The following is a 21,897-nucleotide window of genomic DNA, read 5'->3' on the forward strand; positions in this document are numbered from 1 at the left end:
CTGATTGCCATGCCTTACGTGAACAAACAACCAGATTTAGATCACACTACTTCACCGAAGAAAATTTCTTGGATTCGGTGGCAAACTTGCAACTTCGCAACTGGTGCCGCTCCGATTGCGTTTTCGGCGCATCATATGTCCCCGCGAAGCCGTAGGCAACGAGTCAGCAAGACGCGAATTAACGTGCGTGTAGCATGCGTATCAGAGAGTCGCGCCCTTTAACATGACGTCGAAAGGAGGGTTCACTTGTGCTCCGACAGAGAGCAGCACTTTTGCATAATGCCTATTAAGTCTCATAAATAATGAGTTTGTTCTTGTGATTGCTTTCTGCCTCTGTTTGGCATCTGCAAGTTCTGATATGCTAAGCACACTTGGCTGGCAGATGTCTTTTTTTGTAGTGGATTTTAAGCCTACTTCAGGTCGCAGCAGTCGTACCGTATCAAAAACACTCATAAAAAAGTATGCGTAGGCAAATTTTCAGAACTACGAGCACAAGTGGAACGGCTTGTACATGCCAACGTTTGTCAGGGCAAAATTAACTTTGGGTGCAGCTAAGGCAAAACAAAGAACTATGACGGAAGGTAACAGCATTAATAAATAAGTTTCTCTGGTTTGTTTTTTACGACTAAAGCCCACAGCCTGGATTGTGAAAAAGAGCGTGAATTAGAGGTGTCGAAACGGAATAAAAACACGAGAACAGTTGGTGGCACAGATCCCCAGAAAGGGCCGACACAAGAACCGCCCAAGCCCAACGCAGTTTGACTCTGGTTCGACGGCGAAAAAAAAAAAGAGAGAGACCGTTGCACTCCTTTGCGGAAGCCGCGCTCTTGGTGTCCGGCTTTCTGTACCATCTGGGCCACAGTACAGCCGCCGATAGCTGTGGCACACTCTTTGGTGGTGACAGTAACCCATTCCCACTCGAATCTACCCGGTTGCTGCTTCCTCCTGGCACGGGGTTCTCATTCACTTGGTCTCGGGATGCGTAGACGCAAGTTGAGGCTCGTAGAAGTACTCCCGCACTAGTAAGATCACGCAGACCAACGCTACCAAGCGGGAGAAGAAACCACTCGAGGTGAGACAAACTACAGGTTGGAATAAATGCATGCCTCGCCTACCCTGCGCTACTCTCGCAGGGCGCTCTTACCATTTTAAAGTCAGCGTTCACTATTTGGAAGGAAATTCTTGATCTTTCATCGATGTGGACAAAAATCATTTTAGATTTATCGTAACATATGTATTGTAAATCAGAGTTACCCACGACCATAACGCTTGCTTTATATGGTTCTTAAAGATATTCTATGAAAGAAGTCTCCCTCTTCTTAATGATTAATTGCTCAATCATAATTAGTGATAATTGAGTCAGATAACCAATTAACAATCTAGACTTTTGGAAAGATGACCAAAGGTGAGCAGCGAACCGACAAGTGAATCGTGAGTGATCCCTGGAAGTATTGTTGTCTGGATAGTTGATGTTATAATCTTTATCTATAGTGCCTTATTGGGTCTCATTCATCAAAAATGACTGTTACGTTATAGAAACATATGTGATAATTTGGTGTTTTGATTGGAACAGGCCAGACAGCTATCGAATTCGTAAGCCCATGTCAGAAAAACATTTTTTTGGAAATGGTAAATCAACTGGACCTAGTACATTTTTATAGTTACCGGTGCGGTGGTATGCGACACTTACATTGGGTGTCAGAAGAGCCACTTTGTTCATTCGTTTAAATGTGAGGTTTCGAAAACAGGTAGTATTACGTTTAAACACTAAAACAAAAACTGAAGCAATTTCGTGCTGAAAGTAAATCACCAAGTGCTGAACAATGAAAGCAGCGGGTCTTTAAAAAGTATATATAAAAACGTGGTGATGGAGGAAGCAGCATGTGCTAAAAAACGAAGCCGTCTGCATGGAGTAGACCTGTTTTATAAGATTTCCGGAAACCGTATACATTCGAATATAACAGCCAATGTTTGACTACGTCTACGTCTAGAAAGTCTGTTTTGAAGCAGTCCTGTCCGTAATAGACAGTCGCTCGAGCAGGAAAAAGAGTCGAGATAAAATTTGGAGTAGTAATATTTGCTCTATTCCTAATTTAGATTTTTGAAATAATTTACTTGGGACAAGAAAAGCAATATCGCCTTTCACACTGTCAACGTTATTGCTCGTAATCGGGACACAAATCGTAAATGGTAACAGTTTTTTTTGGAAAATGTTTTGTTTGTTCTCTTGGTGCCTGTATTTGTAATAAATCTGGTGTTGACATATTTGGAAGAAAATTGAATCGCATTCTGTCAACCATGATTAATAAAGAGGATGAGCTGTCTCGTTCATTTTTTCGAGCTATGAATTTTTTTATTTTGTTTAGGACGGTGATCAGCTTAGAAAAAACAATGATAACTCCAACAGGCTACCCTCTGAACCAGCTTAAAACACGACAGGACTGAATGGGCATTATATCGGAAAACTTTAGTTTACACGAGGCAATAAAGCCCGCACGGACAATCAACGGGTATTGGACACAGGCTCATTACAACTGTAGTTTTGAGACCACCCACATGAAAAAGTCCCAAAAAAATTGCCTTGCTCTAAAACGGCCGCAGTTATAGCTTAAGAGGCAGACCTCCGCGAAATAGCAAAAATAAAGTTTTTGAGTATGGCATAGCCGAAACGTTTTTATGGGCTATGGGTCTCGTCTTACCGCTGTCTTTATTTTTATAGCCTGTTTCTTCAACCTAAAACGACGGATTTCAGAAACCACGCATATATTTTTAAGAAAAAAACAGTCAGGCCTTTTATAACGAAAGTTGACGCCACAAACAAAAGCACGACTTTCGTTTGAGAAAAACCCACAGCGTATACCTATTTCAGAACAAAATTGTTATCAAGCATTCCACTGTGCTTGTTCAAGTAAGTTCTTTAAATATTTAAATATACAAGAAGTAAAGCTCGTACTACATCACCTCAACTGAAAGATGTCTTGAGCGAGGTGGCGTGGATGTCTTTAACACCGTTGCTTATAAAAATAACTAGATTGATATTTCTATTCTTATGTCTTATTACATTCCTGCATGCGAAAAAAATACCGGCTGAAAAGGTCGGTGCATGTTACTGAGCACAGAAGAGATTTTCATGTTTGCACAGCGACTTGTCAAGAAGTCATGGATGTACTTACATGAAGCTAGTTCTATACTGCACACTTGGGAGTCCATCGGAAACCGGTACAGATCCATCATACAGGCGAAGCGCAGCTTCAATCTGGAAAGGCAAGCAGCGGCATCGGTAACGTAAAATAACTGCGGTGTAGGAGTGCCGGTCATCTGTTTAAATATTTACACACAAGTGGTCGCGATTTTTCTGGAGGGGAAATAACGGAAGCGCAGCTTGTACTGAGTGAAGGAACGTCGCATCAATGAAATCTTCGACTGCAAGAAGGGCTTCGAAGTAGACGGGCCTCATGAGCAGGTCGCCTCCGCGCACATACTTTCTAGAGAATTACACGGCTGACAAGCCAAGATTTCTATCATTAATAGAGTTTAAAATGTTCAATGTAACCTTTGCTTAGCCTTTACGCAACATCTGACATTGTAAATATTTTTATGAGAGCTTATGAGTTAACATTGTTACTAGGTGTGGTTATGCTATTTGGGGAAAGAATAATCTTAAGCTCTGCCGTACAAGGCCACAGTGTACAATGTGGTGCGATCTATCGCGATCATCATCAACTTCATCCCCAATCATTATAATCACCTCGTCTCGCGTGCTTGGTTGTGCTAGTCTTGAACGGTCCCTGAAATCCCGATGTACAAGCATTCTACATACGCTCTTTCCTCGAAACAATATAAAGGGTAATTCCTCTTAAATGTTCAACGTAAAGAATACGTAAAGAATACGTAAATCTGCATACGTAAAGAAAAAAATGCGCCCATGCACTCATCACAGGTGGTTAATCAGCGACGCAGTAACATGCGGCCGGGGTTTGTCATGCCACGTTGACGCCGTTCCACCCGCACCGCAACGAAGCGCAACGCCGAGAACAACCGAGATGAACCGACGTCTTATGCGATCTATACCGTAGATTAGTAGAATGCCTTTAAAAATGCCAGGCTGGAAACACCAAATTCAACACGTTTAAGCATAATCGCACGTCCGTGTCGCGGCTACTTAAAAATGAGCCCAATATTAAAATCTCTTTCATTCCATGTCACCAAAACATCCCTGGCAATAGAAGGCGACACGAGACGTCGCAAGAAAAGGTTGTCACGAAATAAACGCCTTACCCATCCCTTTCTTCAGCCGTGGCGTGAGACTATCTAAATATCAACGATACTTCCACGAGCCTTCTGGAGATGGATTCTGCAGAGGTTCGCGCGAGGGACAAACTTTGTAGAATGTCCTCCTTTGAATTCTCCAATACGCCGGACGGAATGTATTGAAACCAGCCTCATGTATTCACCCACAGGGAACAAGTAAGCATACGCCATGCGTATGCAGGCGTATTAAAAACTCCGTACCTACACCAGGAAATTGTTCCGGAAGAACCTCAGCCAAGAAAACCGCCCCAAACGCCGCCAATCACTCACAGCCGAACATATGTTTACGTGCCCGTTTTATTGAAATTTTCGAGACGAAATTCAACTTTGACTGGGACCACTCAGCCGTCGACATTACCGCCTGCGATTTGATCCCCGTAGTCACATCAGTAGTCAGATGGAGGATGCACTTCATGCATTTGTCGTTCATGTTTATACAACTTCCAGACCCCATTTCTGGGCCCCACCTTTTCCCTTCCCTGTTCACTGACCCGCCACCCTTCCCAATGTCTTTCCACCGCGTGGCATTAGCCGAGAACTACGTAGAAATAAACGACACCAAAACGAACTAACTAAATTTTGTTTCCTTATTTAAAAATGTTGATTCAAAATAAATTGTATTAGATAATATTTTTCACGTTTACACTGCCTATGTGATAGTGGTAGCAAAGAAATGTTTTTTTTTTCATTTGAAATGTGTTTAAGATATTTCTGGTGGCGATATTGATGTGTACACACCATATTAGGCGATTTACTGTTATAAATCTTCATTCTAGTAAGAAAGTTTACGCATACCACGACTAATCAAACCATTTATTGTTTAGCACCAACAACAGGTCTCAGACGAAGAGACCTCATAAATTGCGTATTGTGTATACTTTTTTCCTGTTATGCGCAATGACGACGACATGCTCGTAAAGTGGAACCCCTAACAGGGCAGTCTCGCAGAATGAAGCGGCGTCACTAACTTTATTGTCAGTATTGATTTAGCACTAAAGGACCACGACAACAACACTCATTCTTGTTATTTTAGGGCAGCGTAATTTTTGCGCTTTTTGTGGCATTTCTAAATGTGTACGATTACCCTTCAAAGGTCCGAATTTGGAAGACGTACAAGAGGAAAAAGAGATGCTAGTTGCAAATATTCATTTACCTGAGCATGTAGAGAATTTTCCCATTCGGGTTAACTCGAACCAGAACATTAGGTACAGTGACGTATTGGAACTCTGCGTGTTTGGCGTTTGCAAAAAAGACTTCCGGCTTCCATATCCTTTGAACGAGCTTCGGGTCATTGAGGTCCAAGGGCCTGGAAACGTTCTGGCTCGTCAGCCGGTCATCTTGCCACGTCTGTCGCAGGTACAGGTCCACTTCGTAGTCCTAGCAATGACCAAATGAAACGTAGTAAGTTTGTAGACACAACATAAAGGAAAATCTCTGAGGACAAATAAAAAAATGGCGGCAGATGTTTACTGCCTTTATGTGTGGGAGGGTACGCCTGTTGTCTTCTTCACAAAATATTACCGAAAGAGAAGGAAACATTTTAAAGCACAGAAGACCTGACTGAACTAACAACTTGCAAACATCTATGTTTATGTCCTGCCCCTGAGTTATTCCATCGCGCCATATTGGTGGACTGGCTTGGCATATTTTCGCGTGTAACGAACAATGTCCAAAGTACCAAAGTTATGGCGCCGGATAATTAATTTTGTTTTTGTTGCGAGCACTGTTCCTAAAGGAATAAATTCTGGAGTGAATTTATGCCTGGTTTTAGGGCGGTGAAAATGCATATAACAAAGAAAACAATGTAAGTCAGCAAGTAGCCAAACTGAATGAAGCCGAAAGTGAAAAAAGGGCATAGAATTGCAATAAAACAAAACGAAAATAACACAAGGCAAAATTAATTATCGAGAAAGCAATAATACGCAAAAACTGGGAAGGAGAAAGGCGGACTAAATAATTAAGAAAAAAAGAAACGGTGCAATTTGCGATATAATACACGTCACTGCTCAGCATGTAGCTCGGTGCGGTGTTGCGAAGACGCGTTATCGCCACTTAGCAAGAAGGGGTGGACTTTTGGCGACAATTTTTTTCTATTACCTGCTTTTGTGAACAAAGCGACGATTATTCATAGGCTTCTACTGCAGGAACCAAGTATCTATCTTTGGATGTTAGACAATGGCTGGTGGGTACTTTTTCGTAACACATAAAAAACCCCAGGCACTCGTTTCTGGTATCAACCTGATCTCGGAAGCCCAGTGGGAAAGGAGGAGGAGGAGGAGTAATAAACTTTATTTTTTTATATTAGTTCTGGAGTCATGGCGATGGGGGGTCGGCTCATTCCAGAAGTGCCTGGGTGGTCGCTGCCAGGCGGGCCGCCGAAGCTGATCGGCCGCGCGCAAAGGAGGTGAAAAATTATTTTCTCGAGAAAAGTCTTCATTCCCTGTCATAAAGGAATCAGAATTACGCGGCTCTGGTTGGATGCATGTTTTTGACAATTCACTTCTCCTTACTTTCGGTAAACGTGCTCTAAAAGCGCGATTTTAACTTCCGGTAGAGCAAATGTTTAGCATTCGCGGTATTAAAACGTACAAAAGTGACCGGGAGAAATACGTACCATTGTAGCGGGATTAATAGACCCAAAACTTCGTATGTATATTTCACAAGCAACCTTTGTTGGAGTCCCTGAAATAAAACAGCCTATAGTTACCGAAACCATTCCTTAGTAGTTTGTACTCCGCACGAATAGGAAAATAAATGTAGGGGAAAACTAATAAAAGAATAAGAAATTATCCTTTCCGGCGTTGTTAAGTAAAGGAAAAAAAGATACCATTGACACAGTCGTTAAACCAGACCTCGGATCGCGAATTGTTAATCGTCTCGTTTCCGATAAAGCCACTGTTTGAAGTAACCTTCGATGTCATATTTACTACAAGCCACCAACGCACCCCTGATCTGCTTGGGTTTTCTATTTCTTTTAACTTTGTGCATCTTCTCCCAGTGCGTGATGGGGTGTTAGAGATAGCAGAATAGTTTCCACAAAAACAAAAACTAAAGTAATAGCAGATTATAACTATAAAAAAATCTAACAAAATTTTTAATCAGTAGAATTTAAATTAGCTGTGTCAGGGATCGTGGCGACGTAGGTGGGAGTGTGGGTCTCTTCAGACCTGGTTCTAAGGGCGCAAGTGAAAATGCTTGCGTTTGTCTTGCAGTTAGTTACTCCAACTTGTTGATGGTTGTTGGGGGATGACAGCAATGACGAGGGTGAAAAAAGTGAAATTATCATTCATTTTTTGCATCAGTAAAATGGGTTGTGGGAAAGACGAAAACGAAAGATGGCTTGCCTTCGAGAAGGAATAAGGAAGGTTTGGTGTCTGTTAGAGTAATTCCAGAGGTTCAAACAAGCCGCACAGTTTCGAATGGATCCAAGGGAATCGATAGGGCTTTTATGTCCATCTCAAATTACAGAATCGTGGTCCCCGTTTTTCTCTTCCCGGCTGAGAATAACAAAGTAAAAGTTACCACAACAAATACGATGTATGGTCAGAACTTCATAAGAATGTGATGGCGAACGGCTGGTAGAACCTTTCGTTGATTTTCTCTTAAACATTCTTTTGACTATGCGGCCACACGCGTCACCGTTCGGTGAGCCTCCTGGATAACAGCCTCCGAAGCTCCTTTAGCTCACTAGACACCGCAACGAACATTTTGCACCGACAGAAGTGATTTTGTTGGTACCATCAGCTCTCAGGTGACTCGTATTGGTTTCGCGGCGGCTGCCTATCCTCCGTTGGTGTGGCGGCTTGAGCCACTTCCTCGCACTACAGTTTTTTTCTATCTCTCTGTCGTGGCTGTTTCTCTTTAGCGGCGCGTGCTGCATATCCTTTTTCAAAGCCCTCCTACGACCATCTTCCTGCACTGCGGTTTCCTTTGTATACGGCGTGATCCCTGGCTTCAGCTTACCGGATCACCCCCTCTCCTGGCGCGGGATACCCGGCTAGCGCAAGTTCAAGTTTTGTTTTCGACCATCAAGCTTTTCTGTACCTCCCAATGCGTGTGCTTGTAACATAAACGTATTGCTTTAGCCTTAAAATGTGGTGCAAGGGTAAAGTTTTAAAGTAAGAAGCTAAACATGTTGTCTTTTTTAGTAACTTGCCCAGCATAAATGCGTCATATTTTCCACCACAATTAGTGCAACCGGTATTTATAATTCACAGGCATTCAATCCCCTGCAAAGCTCTTCCTGTTTCACCTAAAATGTCGCCGATGTTTATTTTGTGATGGGGTGCCCACATCGAAATCCACCATTGAACACTGCGTGCATGGTAGTTTGTTAACGACGAGATATTTTTGAGCTTCTAGGAACCATGGATTTTGCATTCAATCCACAACCATTTCATCACCATGCGGTAAACTAGGTACCCAAAATGGGTTGCTAGAAAACAAATGACAAAGAAACACACTTGCATGAGGTAGCCTGTATATTCTTTTCTTATTATAGGTTTTGTGTACACAGATAGCAAACGCAATTACAGTGATGCGAAGACAGCGGCACTGCCAGTGTCGTACTGACATTGTTCTGCCCCAGGCAGTTTTATAATGCCGGCGCAGTTTGCTACCTTGATTCTTAGACACAGGGAGTGACAGCTTGGCGAGGAAGTGCTTTACTTATGAGGAGAAAAGTTCCATATTCGTCAGGTTCGTGCAGTTTGGGTATAGACAACGTTTACTGCTAAAATATTGTTTCAATGTTAAACGGGGAAATATATTTGGGCTTAGTTTACATAGAATGGTACTTAGGCTTAGTTGACATCAAAAAGAACAAAAGATGAGCTTATCTGGCCTGGTGAACCCGACAGCTGTACAAAGAGTAGGTGGTCAGGTGTCTTAATATCGTTATGTGCACTCCTCGGTCTCCGTACACAACCCGCTTCTCCTTACTCGTCGCGTGTTTGTTGCTTTTTCATACCATATCAGCGATTACTCGTTCGTCCTTCAAAACAGAAATAAAAAACGAGCATATCTATGTGTTATTACTTTCAGACTGTTTATATTTTGCCTACCATGCACGCAGTGTTCAGTGGTGGATTTCGAAGTGGCAAGTCATCCCAAAAGAAACAAATATGAACACTGAGTTTGGCTTGTCTTTTCATCTGCGCTAAAGTAATCTACCCTTATCACTGTTTGTTACACTAAATAGTTAAATGCCTATTGTTTGCGGAGCCCCTTTCCCACAGGAGCATTTCTTGTTTGCCTGGTAGCACAAGAAACTAAACTGTATGGCCCGCCGTTGGGGGAACGTGTTTCAATACGGTTGTGGAGATACTGCTTGCCAAGCAGAAATGTGCTGCGGGAGAGCCAGCACACCACGAATGCGGCAGATACAGTGAAAGCAACGCGTTCTGTCATGTCTCACGCGGATTTTTGCATGTCAAGTATTCAAATAAAAACATGAGTTTTACTAGAGGAATGCAAGCATTCATTCATTCACTGCGGCGCCTTCGAGATCAAGGAAGGAATATCGGTAAACAGGGGCTTGTTTACGATGCAACCTCAACTCTGTCTGTGCGCGTAACACACATAAAATTGCGTAGTTTAAATATGTAACAAAAAAAATTGAATGACAGTCGTCACAAGTCGCCAAGAATCTGCCGTACATACTTCAAAACAAGTAAAATCATCGACCTATCCCAAATATACGTTATTTCTCAGAACTATTTTCTTCGCTCCCCAATCAAGGCAGTCGATGAGGTTACCTTCCGCTAGCACATGCGGGTCGCCATCTTTGTATTTCTTGGGAATTGTTGCTGTGTTTTTGCACGTTTGAAAATTTCCAATTTTCCGAGCTAATAGTCCTGGATTTTGCCGTAAGTATGGGGCTCTCAATTTTCGCCGTTTCTCATGGTATGCCTCGCACAGCAGACATTTTTATTGATTCACTGGAAAGTATTAAAGGGGCGCTAAACAAACACAAAGAACACATACAGGCGCCATGTGTGTTCTTTGTGTTTACTTTGTCGTCGTCTGTTTAGCGCCCCCTTTATACTTTCCAGTAAGCATGAAACAACTAGCTCAAAAAGTTTTTGTTAGTGATTCAACTGTCGTTTCATTCGCGACTGCCCGAAAAGTTTTTAGAGTTGCACAATACCATGATGCGGGTAATTGCGTCTTTGATATGAGGGCAGGCTTCCACTGCCAGTGATTACAGACGAAAGGAGCGTCCAATCAGAGCTCTCTTTCAGTGCCGTGCGTAACTGGCCACAGTTTCTGTGCCGCGAGCTTATTGAAATGGGGGACAAATACAGCGCTGTGCACCCACGTTAAATACGCCATCCCCATAGAGCCTCTCATTCAGTTCAATTCTCCATTGGCGAAGCGTGGTTTTATGGAAGAAATGTACGATTTTTCAAAAGGGCGTTTTTAAGATCAGTCCGGCCTCTGGCGTTTCTAGTGGTTACTAGTGCTAAATTTCAATTGGTAGCAATTATTACTAAGGAACAACAGTCGGTAAAAGCTATGGCACGGACTACAAAAGCCTTGTCCGGCTGTCATTAGGATCTGTGTCTGGGCTAGACTACGTTAATACTTCGCGCATACCCTTGCTTGTGTAGGTGCCCGTTTAGGTAAGTGTTTGTCTGTCTATGTGCGCGTGTGTGTATGCATTCTCGTTCGTACGTTTATGCGCTCGTGCCATTTTCGTAGCCGCCGTGTTAGCTCAGTGGCCAGGGCGGTGTTCTGCTGAATCAAAGGCCGCGGGTTATAGCCCAGCCATGCTGACCGTTTTTCTGATCTGAGAAGAAAACAAAAGCGCCTGTTTATCGTGGTTTTATCGCATGTTAAATATTACCAGGTGGACAAAAGTAATCCAGTCCCAGCACTAAGGTGTGCCTCATATTCCAGGTGTACCTTCGGTGCGCAGACTGACAGTATGAATGTTTTTCGTAACTTTTCATACCAATTTGGTGCAACGACTCAGCTTACCACCAAGCTGCACAGTTCGCATATTTCCTCACTCACTCACTCACTCACTCACTCACTCACTCACTCACTCACTCACTCACTCACTCACTCACTCACTCACTCACTCACTCACTCACTCACTCACTCACTCACTCACTCACTCACTCACTCACTCACTCACTCACTCACTCACTCACTCACTCACTCACTCACTCACTCACTCACTCACTCACTCACTCACTCACTCACTCACTCACTCACTCACTCACTCACTCACTCACTCACTCACTCACTCACTCACTCACTCACTCACTCACTCACTCACTCACTGAAATGATCCGCAAGTCTTGGGTTGTGGAGCTAAGTAGAATACCCTTGGCAAAATCTCTACGCGGATGAGCTGTCTTGGTGTTGCGGGTACTTTCGCAAGACGTACGTACGTTACCATGCGGCTACAGCACTGATATATCCCATAAATCAGGATATCGAGAATGTCAACAGGAATGTCAAGGCCATTGATATGTTGATTAGATTATGGTGTACATAAATCTGATGTTCCGGCAGTAATTTTGGTGTTTTGTTTAAAAAATCTTTCAAGAAGACAATGCCTTGAAATGCCTAAGCTGCATTTTCTAAGCATACAAAATAAATTTCCACGCCACGTACCCATCTTCGTTCGTGTCACGATCTACAACGAGAGTGTTTTCTTCCGTCACGCATGAGCGACGAAATCTCTATTCCACTATTTTTTTTCCTTTGCTTCCGTATTCACGTGCGAGATGGAACTGTATTGTTTATCCCACCAAGAAGCGCGTATTCCGCTGTCGCCAGCAAGGCTTTCTGCATTTTCTTGCAACTTCGCTGAAAACAAAGAATAGATCTGCACAGGTACAGGCAGCTGTCGTGATTACAGCAGCTGGTATGATTGAATTTTAAATTAAAGAGTGCGAAGTTTTCTGTAATTTAGAGTGCCGACAACTACAGGTAGAATTAGAACTGAGAAAATTAATTACGCTATATTTAGAAATATATTTTGTTTGTATTTTAAAACACAAAAACTACAAAAACTGTTTTACATTCTCTCATATATTGCTCATCTTAGATTTTATTCCCTTCAGCTGCTTGTTCTATATATTTTCGGGCGCCGCTTGGCCCACTGCAATATTATTAGCTTTCCGAGAAAACCTCTGCCGTTTGTCCTGTCGTTTGAAGAACAATGAACTTAATGAAATTACTATCAACTGATGAACTTTTTATGACTTATGAACTTAAAACGTTCCTTTTACTCAACATATTTGGCTTCCGGAACCTCATTTTGTTGATGTAACGACATTTCTTTTGATGGTTTGATAAACGTATACCACCTTCATCTCGCATGCGAAACTGTGGCCTAGAGTTTTTCATCATGCATCCTAATTAGTCTAATCAACAAAACACAACTATCTCTTGTCACAGTTAAAATATAACGTTCAGTCTATTTTTACGTACAATTTTCTGAATTTCGGAATCTGATGCGCCGCTTCCCAGCATTGAGCAGTTTTATGGTTTTAAGAACTCTTTCCCGAAATTTTATGCAACGTGATTTTATTTCCAGTACTTGTACGCGTTGTCGGAAGAAATAGTATGCGACAAGGCGAGATGTAAAAGTAAGTGGTGACAAGTAACTACGAATAGCAAGGTCCATCACACGTCAGTATGAGGTAGCAGAAATTAATTTACGCGGTTGCGCAAGCGCGACGTAATTAGCAAGTATTTTACTTACAGAAGCATGCGCCCTTAGAAGCACCAAGGTATTTGTAACAGCCCCCTTTCTTCGGTTGCACTGAGCCTTACTACCTGATCTTTAAAACGTACCCAGATGCGTTGTGGGAAGGGCTCGCCGGTCATAGGTTCTCAAAAGGTCGTCGAGCTTCTCCAGGTCATCCAGAGCACCGTTTGACCGCCTGAGAACAAATTTACAACATTTTGTAGAAATAGCGAAGGCATATCCTAATAAGTACATTGAAGTGGGTGGTTTTGGTGAGTACGCAGTAACATTTGTTAAGAAGACATTAACTACGCTATCAGGAAAATAATCTTTCTGTTAGGAAACAGCATCACTTCCCGGCAATTATGACCGATTCGCTGTCAATTATACTAATCAAAACCATCATTTAAACGAAAGACGTACAGGACGGCCTTAAAAAGGAAATAAGAAACGCGCAATCTACAGTCATAGAACGAGAACAGCTCACAAATTTTATCGACTTAGCGCATCAAATGATATTGTTTTCGGCCACAAATTTGTGACTTGTTCTGTCCACCTGAATGGTAACGGTCAAACGAAAACCAGTATTGTACTTTTATGTCACGGCCGCTGAGCTTTCTTTCTTATTTTTTGCGTTTATGGCTTTTTGGTACACAGCTTTGCTGAAGTTTTGTTTATATACACAGAAACCTAATCCTGGAGTAGTGCTTAGCTTTTGAAACAGACAGAGCCATAAGAAACGTCTATTTACAAGCTTACTTGGCCATCATATCTAAACGCTTATAGTGAAACGTTTGTGGTCAGAAAGAAGTAGCACGGCCCTTCGAATAAAACTTCCGTAATGTTCTAACCAACCAACCAAACAGGCAAATTCATTTTCACGCCACTGTATACGAAGAAGAGATCAGCTGAAACCTATTATTCTACATTGGGCCATTAAAAACGCACCATTTAGTGGGTAAAATCTTCATTTAGTTAGCTCTCCTCCGTCTTTCTTCTGCCTGTCTGAAAAGCTCAATGCAACATCATATTTCGAGTCAGTTTCTTAGAAATAAACTTGAAAAGTTAGGCTTCGGAAAAGCAGTATACTCTGCGAGGGACACAGTACTGTGCTGTCTTGATGAAATTGGTCCTAATTAGTGGACAACGCACCTCAACCGTTTGTGGATACATACGCCGCTTGTCACCTGACGCCACGCAAAACCACTCCAATCAACTGTTGACGCAGCCAAGAGATCTCGATAGACCAATATATTACAGTGCAACACTACGAAGTCAGATCTGAGATAAAAACAACGTAACCTTTCTCCAATTTTTTTTTTTTTTTGCAAGCACTGGCTGCAAGCACGTCGAACACGTTTCCGGCCGTAGGTTGAAAATCTCCAGCTTAGTCCAAGTACCACACCTACTAAAAACATACAGGCATCAGAGAAAGGATGCGAGTGCGCTCACCCGTTGTGCGCGATCGCTGCATCCCAGAGTGATAACGTGGCGCAGATGCACCAGACGCCGAACACAGGCGCTGGTAGCGGGCGCATCGCTGGCGCTGGCCGTGAGAGCAGCGACTGCGCGTCTGGGGCTCGACGGCGGCCGAGCGCCGTAGGTCCTCTCCCTTCCAGTCGTGCTCGGGCTCGGGTCTGAACGGAGCGCAGGCGCGCGCTCTCCAGGAGAAGCGGAACGAAAGAGGAAGATGGGAAGAGGAGGAGGCTGTCAAGTCCCACCCTCTCCCCTTCGCTCCGCTTAACGCGCCAGACCGGGGGAAAGTCCGCAGGCTGCCAAAAGTGGAATCCGGCGCTTTCTCGGATGCAGGCAGCCGCGCAGTGGTTTTCGACACTCGTGTAGGGTGCAGCCAATTTGCTGACCCAAAAAATATTATCCTTATATTGCAAAAATCTAAGAAAGAATAAAATAGACTGATTGTTCGGAAAAAACTGGACGGAAGTGCTTTGGGCATGGTCCTCACCACCCCTAGGTGAGAGTGGCCGACACATCTCTTTAAAATACGCACGCTTCATTCACCTCAGTGGTTAGGCGTACGTTAGGCTCTCAGTTAGTGATCGTTTGAATGGCAGATGTTGTTTCGTTCTGGTGCGTACAAAAGTTTCACGTGATGGTCTGAAAAAATACCGAAATGTAAACGAAAGAAACGAAAGACTTTATTATAGAAAAGATGCCAAAATTCCTGTTGTTGGAAAAGGTAGCAAGGGTATAGGAGAAGATGATTCAAGTTCGTCTATGACACTAGGGGTGTTCATTTGTGCCCTTGAGAGCGGTTTACATCTATGTACCGTACCACGCATAGACCGTTCGTGGAAGTTATGACGATAGTCTAGAGATGATGAGCAGTCATATGGCACAAAGGGTGGGCTCTAGGTGGTCGTTTTTGGTGGTAAGGGAGCGACGATCCGTCATAGTACTACATTACAGAGACCTGTTCTCAAATATGTTTATGATTTTATTAGAGTTCAGGGCTGTCATTGAGACACTCAACATGTTGTTGAGACGTTGCGTGTATTGGGGTTGTAAACAGCTGGTCACGGCCAGTTGATAACTATCCACGATACTGATAAATGAGAAAAAAGTGATATTTTGCCCTGTGTGCCTTCCGCTAACCACCGCGCCGCTACCGGCTGCTGATCACTCACTGAAGTAATTATAAGATTCAAGCTTTTCATACAACCAAATACGTTTTGTGTGTTCGCCTGCTTTCGTGTTCTGATATAACGGCATATACGTTTTCTACAGTGAATATGGGAGAATTGGTCATTCACGAAAAATGAACTACAGTGAACACAGAAGTTGTCACAAGAAAAAAACTAGGATAAGCACCCTCAATTTTTACAAAAAATAAACTCTGAAAACAAGGAATCCTAGCCTTAAGTCAAATAGAGACCCACGTTTGTACGAGAATCGATAACTCTTTAAACCTCTCCTAACAGCGCTTGGGATCCCCTGAAGACGACTTCAAGGCACTCTTTTTTGTCTTTCGTGCCTCTTTCAAAGGCCATGTCGATTCGTGTTCCTTGACGCGTACTGTGCAAATTCGGCGGAAGGGCTCCGTGCCACGTGCTGAGCGACACCATTAAATTTGTCGGTGTTTTTTCGCATTGAAAAAATGCAGGTGGGGAAGGGTGGTTTCAATGGAGTCGAGTCCTTGAGCCTGATTTAATGAATGGTACCAACTTTACGGCCGCCAGGGTTTCAGCAAACACGGAGAAGTTAAAGGCTAGGAAGCGTCATTTATGCGTATTCGGCTATGAAAATCCGTCATCCAAAAGTATTCAGACATAACCTTGTTAAGGGCTGAGTAGTGGGCACTACCAAAGCTGCTTTACAGAGACAGTTAAGGAGGCGTTCGTGGCGAATGCAATTGAAAGGGTTAGCTACCTAGTGCTGTCACTTCGCTTCAAGTAGTATGAACCCATGCGCTGTCATTATCTTTCCCATCAATTCATATTTAACAGGAGCGGAATGGTTTTTATGTGCTAAAAATTCGTGCAGTTTGCACTACTGGTACAAGGCTAGACAAAGAACAGAGCTGGGGTCGACCTAGCTACTTCCCACACTGACAGCGGATTCTAGGAGAGAGGCAGCAACCAGACCCGAGCAGTGCGAAGCCGCTTTGGTCGGCATTGTAAAGGAAAGACCATTAAGTATGTTCAGTGTTTTATTCAGTATCAAATGTCGTCATCCCTTTCGTCGTCGTGTTTTCGGACGGCACATCCGTGTATCGCTAATAGTCTTGTAACACGTCCTCGCAATAGTAGACCTTCACTTGTTCATCAGCTGGTTCGGTGGCCGTCTCCACATGTGGATTGTCGAGGGATGGCTTGGCGATTTGTCACCATCGTCTTCGACGCAGCGTACCCCTGGCGTGCCAATCGGCACACGACGACGACAATGAAGGCTGCAGCTCCACATGTCGCGTAAGCCCACGCGCAAGCCTGGAAGACGCCGGACGGTTACCCCGAGGCACGCGCTCACCCGCATTCGGGGTTTTCTATCTACGCCGGACACATTCGTGATGGCTTAAGCACCTGTACTGTTAAAACAAGAAATCTTTAAATCAATATAAACATGTAATAGTAGATATCTTTACGGAGGTAAATTTGCCAAGCGTTTCTTTTACAGTGGTTCAAAACGTAAAGCGCGATGCCTGTAAAGCGTGCTTTGTCTGTAGGGCACTAATGTATTGCAAAAAGCAGCTTGAATGAGATTTTGCGCTGCTTCGGAGACAACGATGCTACAATTTAGCGGTAGTGTACTGCTATGGAATTATTTTAAGTGCGAATGCACTTCTTAAGCGCGCCTGAAGCGTCCGCCGCTGTCCGCATTCCGCCGCCGTCCGCATAGCAACAGCTGCGGGTGCGCGCGCTCCTCGTCTTCCTTGGCAACGGGGGGGGGGGGGGGGGGGGGGGGAGATGGGCGCGCGCTGCCTGGCCGCTGACATGGCACATACCCACGTGGGGGATTGGCCAGGAATCTCCTCGTCTTCCTTGGCAACGGGGGGAAATGGGCGCGCGCTGCCTGGCCGCTGACATGGCACATACCCACGTGGGGGATTGGCCAGGAATCGGGCGTGAGAAGGGCTAATGCACCCGCTTAAAGGAGTATTGACACGAAATTTCAAAGCTGAGATCCGCTCTAGCAATCAAGTACAACGACAACACAAATAGGTGTCTGTGCATGGCTCATACCCACGTGGGGGATTTGCCAGGAATCGGGCGTGAGAAGGGCTAACACCCGCTTAAAGGAGTACTGACACGAAATTTCAAAGCTGAGATCCGCTCTAGCAATCAAGTACAACGACAACACAAATAGGTGTCTGTGAATAAATTCATCTTTCTTTCTTTGTAGTTGTGTGTGTGTGTGTGATCTCTTTCGCGAACATTACCGAACCGCGCAAATTCAACTCCTGCATTCGCACTTTCACATTCTTCCCCTCGGGGAAATGCGGGAAATTTTTTTTATTAGCTGGTTTTGCCACCGCTAGCCAAAATATTGTACAGATGGTCGGTTTTTTGTTTTTTGCCTTTTATAAAAGAACTACTGCCATTTCAAAGAAGCAAGAACCAACGAGACAGCCTCTACGAGAGGCAAGGTTTTGCTACATTTTCATGTGTCTTCCATGGCTCCGACAATTATTTCTGCTGGGAATGGTGCTCATTTGTTCACACTGGGTGCAGGTATGACGGATGTGTTTCAAAAGTAGTGTAATAATTGATCGGTACCGTCAGTTCTGATTTCTATGACCACTACGTTTTTTGCTATGAATCACAGGTCGCCATGTGAAGTAACCAAAACTTGCGAAGTCGTGGAGTACATTCAGCACCACCTGATGGCACGAGCCGTCCCTACCCAGCTATTTTTCGGACCGCTGGCTCCCGGATTCACCGGCTGTGTGGGCGGGTCGTTATCTTTTTACTTGTCGGAGTATCCGCGGCCGACGAATATAGAAGCGCTAAAAGAGCTCTTCTAGCGATGCGTCTCGTAAATGTAAAGGGCTATTCTCATTCGGGGATAGATCGCTTGCTTGGTATGCGCGCATGGATACATAACAGAATGCATTTCTGGGGCCACGTTTTACTATTTAATGTTGATCACTCTCTCTCAACTCGTTTTTTTTATCGGAGCTCAGTGTATGTGCTACGTAAAGCCCTGGCATGAAGCAACAAAAACATTTATAGTTCAACAGTACATGTCTCGGTTTTCCAATATAGAGTGGGCCGGCAAATCGGATTAGAGCGGAATTTTTTCATTTTCACTGGTAGTGTTTCGTGTTCCATTCCTGAAAGGCTCCTGGACTGACTTTTTGGGCAGTGTTATTTTTTAGCACATTTTTTCTTCGGTCTGCCTGCTCTATTGAATTTTTTTACAGCTTAACTTTGCCATGAATTTATTAATGTCCTGGAGGAGTACGGTGCGGATTCCCCTCTTCCGTAAAGCCATGTGCATCATGCTTCTACCTTGCGTTGAAAACCAGTGCATTTGCGTATGTCTACCCAGCGGAAAAAGCCATTATTCGGACGGAAATGGAAGTTCAGCAAAGTGCAGATAGCCGCAAGCTAGGAAAAGCTTTTACCAACTCTTGGGCTTGAACGGAGCGGGGTCGCCTTCTTGCGCTGCAATTGTTGCCCGGACAATGGACTCATCCTGTCCAACGTTATGTTTCGAAGAAGACATTTCCATCGGTTTCTGGCATGCCACAATAGACTGACATCCAATAAAGCCTATTTTTCTTCATCAGTGGCCGCTTGGAGGCGAAGATGAGGAGTCAGGCTGCCCTCATAGAGGAAATGACATCGAAGGGGAACATACAGGATTACCACCCGCCTAACCGTATGTAGCAGTAAATCTTCATGTATTGTGAAACGCAATAACCTGAGTAGGTGCTTTCTGTCGAAGCCTTTAATCGGGCATATTTTGAAAACGCTTTCGACATATCTTCGTTGTTTTGTTTAAATGGCCCTCTCACCTGTTAGAACATACACTTTATGTTAAAACGTATGGTCTGGTGTAGCTGGCCGCAATGTGGGGCGCGTAACGTGGAACGCGTTAAAAATACTCAGAGAATGCCAAACGCTCGTGAGCGCGTGCCTCGCGCCGACCGCCGACCGTCCTCTGCACGCGCAGTGGTTATAGCAAAAAAAAAAAAAAAATGGTGAAAACACAGAGGAGCGAGAAAATTCCGAGCGCTCGTGAGAGCATGGCTCGCGGCGAACACCGAGCATCCCAGGCTAGCCCAGTGGCTTTAGCAAATTAAAAAAATGCTGGCGAAAACACCGAGGAGTGAATCGCGTTGCCCAGCAAGCAACAACGCCAAAGGTGCCGTAATACCTGCTCCACGGAACCTCGACGCGACTCCAGGGAAACCGCTCATGCATCGTGCACGTACGCGTCGCCGCAACGCCTTAGCTGTCGTCAAGGGCTACCGCGCATGTAATGCTTGACATGAGAAACACGATGATATCGATGCTTACGACGATGACTACTACTAGCACAGTGCAAACCGACGACGAAACATGTAAATATACAATTTTAAGTTTTTGGTTTAGCACAGCGTCCTTTCGCAGCCAAGTAAGCCCTCGATTATTAACTGTAGAAACTTGCCAATAGTTAAAGTATTGCATAATCTAGGTTTCTAACGTTTCGTTACGTCGGTCCAGTAACTTTCTTCTGTTTAGGAATGCACCATACCTTTTCCTTTTTTGGAGGGGTTAGTTTAATGCCGAAGCTTCACCTGGGTTATGAGCCACGCCGTAATGGAGGGCTCCGGATTAATCTAAACCACCTGGGGATATTTAACGCGCCCTCAAATCTCGTCACACGGGAGTTATCACTTTTTGTCTTCATCTGAAAAGTGGCCCGGATACAGCCCGCGTTCTTTGGCTCAGCAGCCCAACGCCTTAGCCAGTGAGCGACCTACGACGGCTACACGTTACCTTTAAACAGTGGTATTGGTACGCACAGACCGACGTCTGCATTCAATTGTGCTGCTAAGTACGAGGACGCGTGTTTGATTGCCGGCTGCGGCAGTCACTTTTCTGATGGAGGTGAAAAGCAAAAACGCGCGTGTGTACAAGATTTCGGTGCGCGTTAAAGATCGCTAGGGGGTCAAAATTAATCCGGAGCCCTCCAGTACGCCGCGCCTCATTGCCTGCGTTGCGTTCCGCGTCAAACCCTAAAATCAATCAATTAATCAACGTCTGTATTCAATCGAAGTGGAGTGCGTCTTGTTGACCATTTGGGAGTTAATCTTGCACAACTTCTGCTTGTACCGCGTTGTACCACGCGGGGGAAGAGGCCCACAGCCTTGGTCAATGCTTATTCTGGTGTTGGTCTTGTCATTTTTGTTGTTATATTACCACGTTCGCTTGCAACTAAACCACTTGATCTTCAACAGGCCCACTCAAGCACTAAGCGAAGCGCTAGTCAATGCAGAAAAGATAGCGATGTCAGCCGACGAAGGAAATTTTGTACACTTGTATTCAACTATCATAAGCAGTACGAGGAAAGAACTACCAAACAAGCGGAGACGTAAAGTCACTTGCTGTATGCCATAGTTCTATGCGATTTTGTTTGTTTTCTTTCTTATAATTCACTTCATTTTTGGCTGATCTTCTTCAGCAATGCAACATTTCTCAAGGTCATCGTGGCTGTTTATCGTGGCCAAGATCGTCGTGGCTTTTCGGCTTCAGCGGAAGTTGGGATTTTTTATGTATTTACAATGGTTGTCAGGGAATGTTTACAAGAACAGAATCTTTTACGAGAGTCGTTGCAAAGTACACAGGTTCAAAATCACTAAGTCTATCTCTCATCCCATAAAATGCTTTTGAAGTAGTTACGCTCTGTACAGACGTCAGAAATATGTCGAGGCTGATTATTTATCACGGTCAGCAGCGCACACACACACACACAAAAACAGACAATATTAAATGGAGGGATAAATACCAAATCATTAATGAACCTAGATCAACGTGGATACCCGGGTAGAACCTTTAGAAGGAGAAAGAAACTAGTATTGAGAGCAAGGAAGTGAGAAATTTTTTGGTCTGCCTCCCAACTTCGGAAGGCCGCGATGCTACGCTGACAGGCACATCTCTCAACAAGTATGTTGTGTCTATTCCAAGGAGCTGGTCTACGCATACTTCCATGATCTACAGAGATACGTTTCTTTCGCATATGCCTCAAATTCATTAGCATATGCTACAAACAAAGAGAATACCTCAACATAAGGCGCCACAAGTACAGCAATGGCTATCTGAATAAATTGAAATGCTCATTTAAATCTATATTGTTACATTTGACTCCAGTTTCTTTTCTTGTTTATTTATATGGTTTTAGTGGACGTGAACCAAATCAAACTTTCAATTAATTGT

The 21,897-nt window shown here is 43.9% G+C and overlaps 1 protein-coding gene across 1 annotated transcript in view; it reads right to left on the reverse strand.

Moving 5' to 3' along the window:
• The window catches only part of LOC144178488 (glycine receptor subunit alpha-2-like), a 37,082-nt gene extending 22,417 nt beyond the window's left edge, over positions 1–14,665 (reverse strand). The window contains exons 1-5 of the mRNA XM_077706387.1: positions 14,471–14,665; positions 13,126–13,214; positions 6,926–6,993; positions 5,465–5,688; positions 3,174–3,256 (exon numbers count right to left, since the gene is read on the reverse strand). Of these exons, the coding sequence (XP_077562513.1) occupies positions 3,174–3,256; positions 5,465–5,688; positions 6,926–6,993; positions 13,126–13,214; positions 14,471–14,556 (550 nt within the window). The 5' untranslated portion in view covers positions 14,557–14,665. The remainder of the gene's footprint in view (positions 1–3,173; positions 3,257–5,464; positions 5,689–6,925; positions 6,994–13,125; positions 13,215–14,470) is intronic.
• Between the last annotated feature and the right edge of the window lie 7,232 nt (positions 14,666–21,897).

The sequence above is a fragment of the Haemaphysalis longicornis genome, unplaced genomic scaffold (assembly GCF_048455015.1).
Source record: "Haemaphysalis longicornis isolate Haplotype H1 unplaced genomic scaffold, Haemaphysalis longicornis Haplotype H1 scaffold_4, whole genome shotgun sequence".
In the NCBI taxonomy this organism is placed as follows: Eukaryota; Metazoa; Arthropoda; class Arachnida; order Ixodida; family Ixodidae; genus Haemaphysalis; species Haemaphysalis longicornis.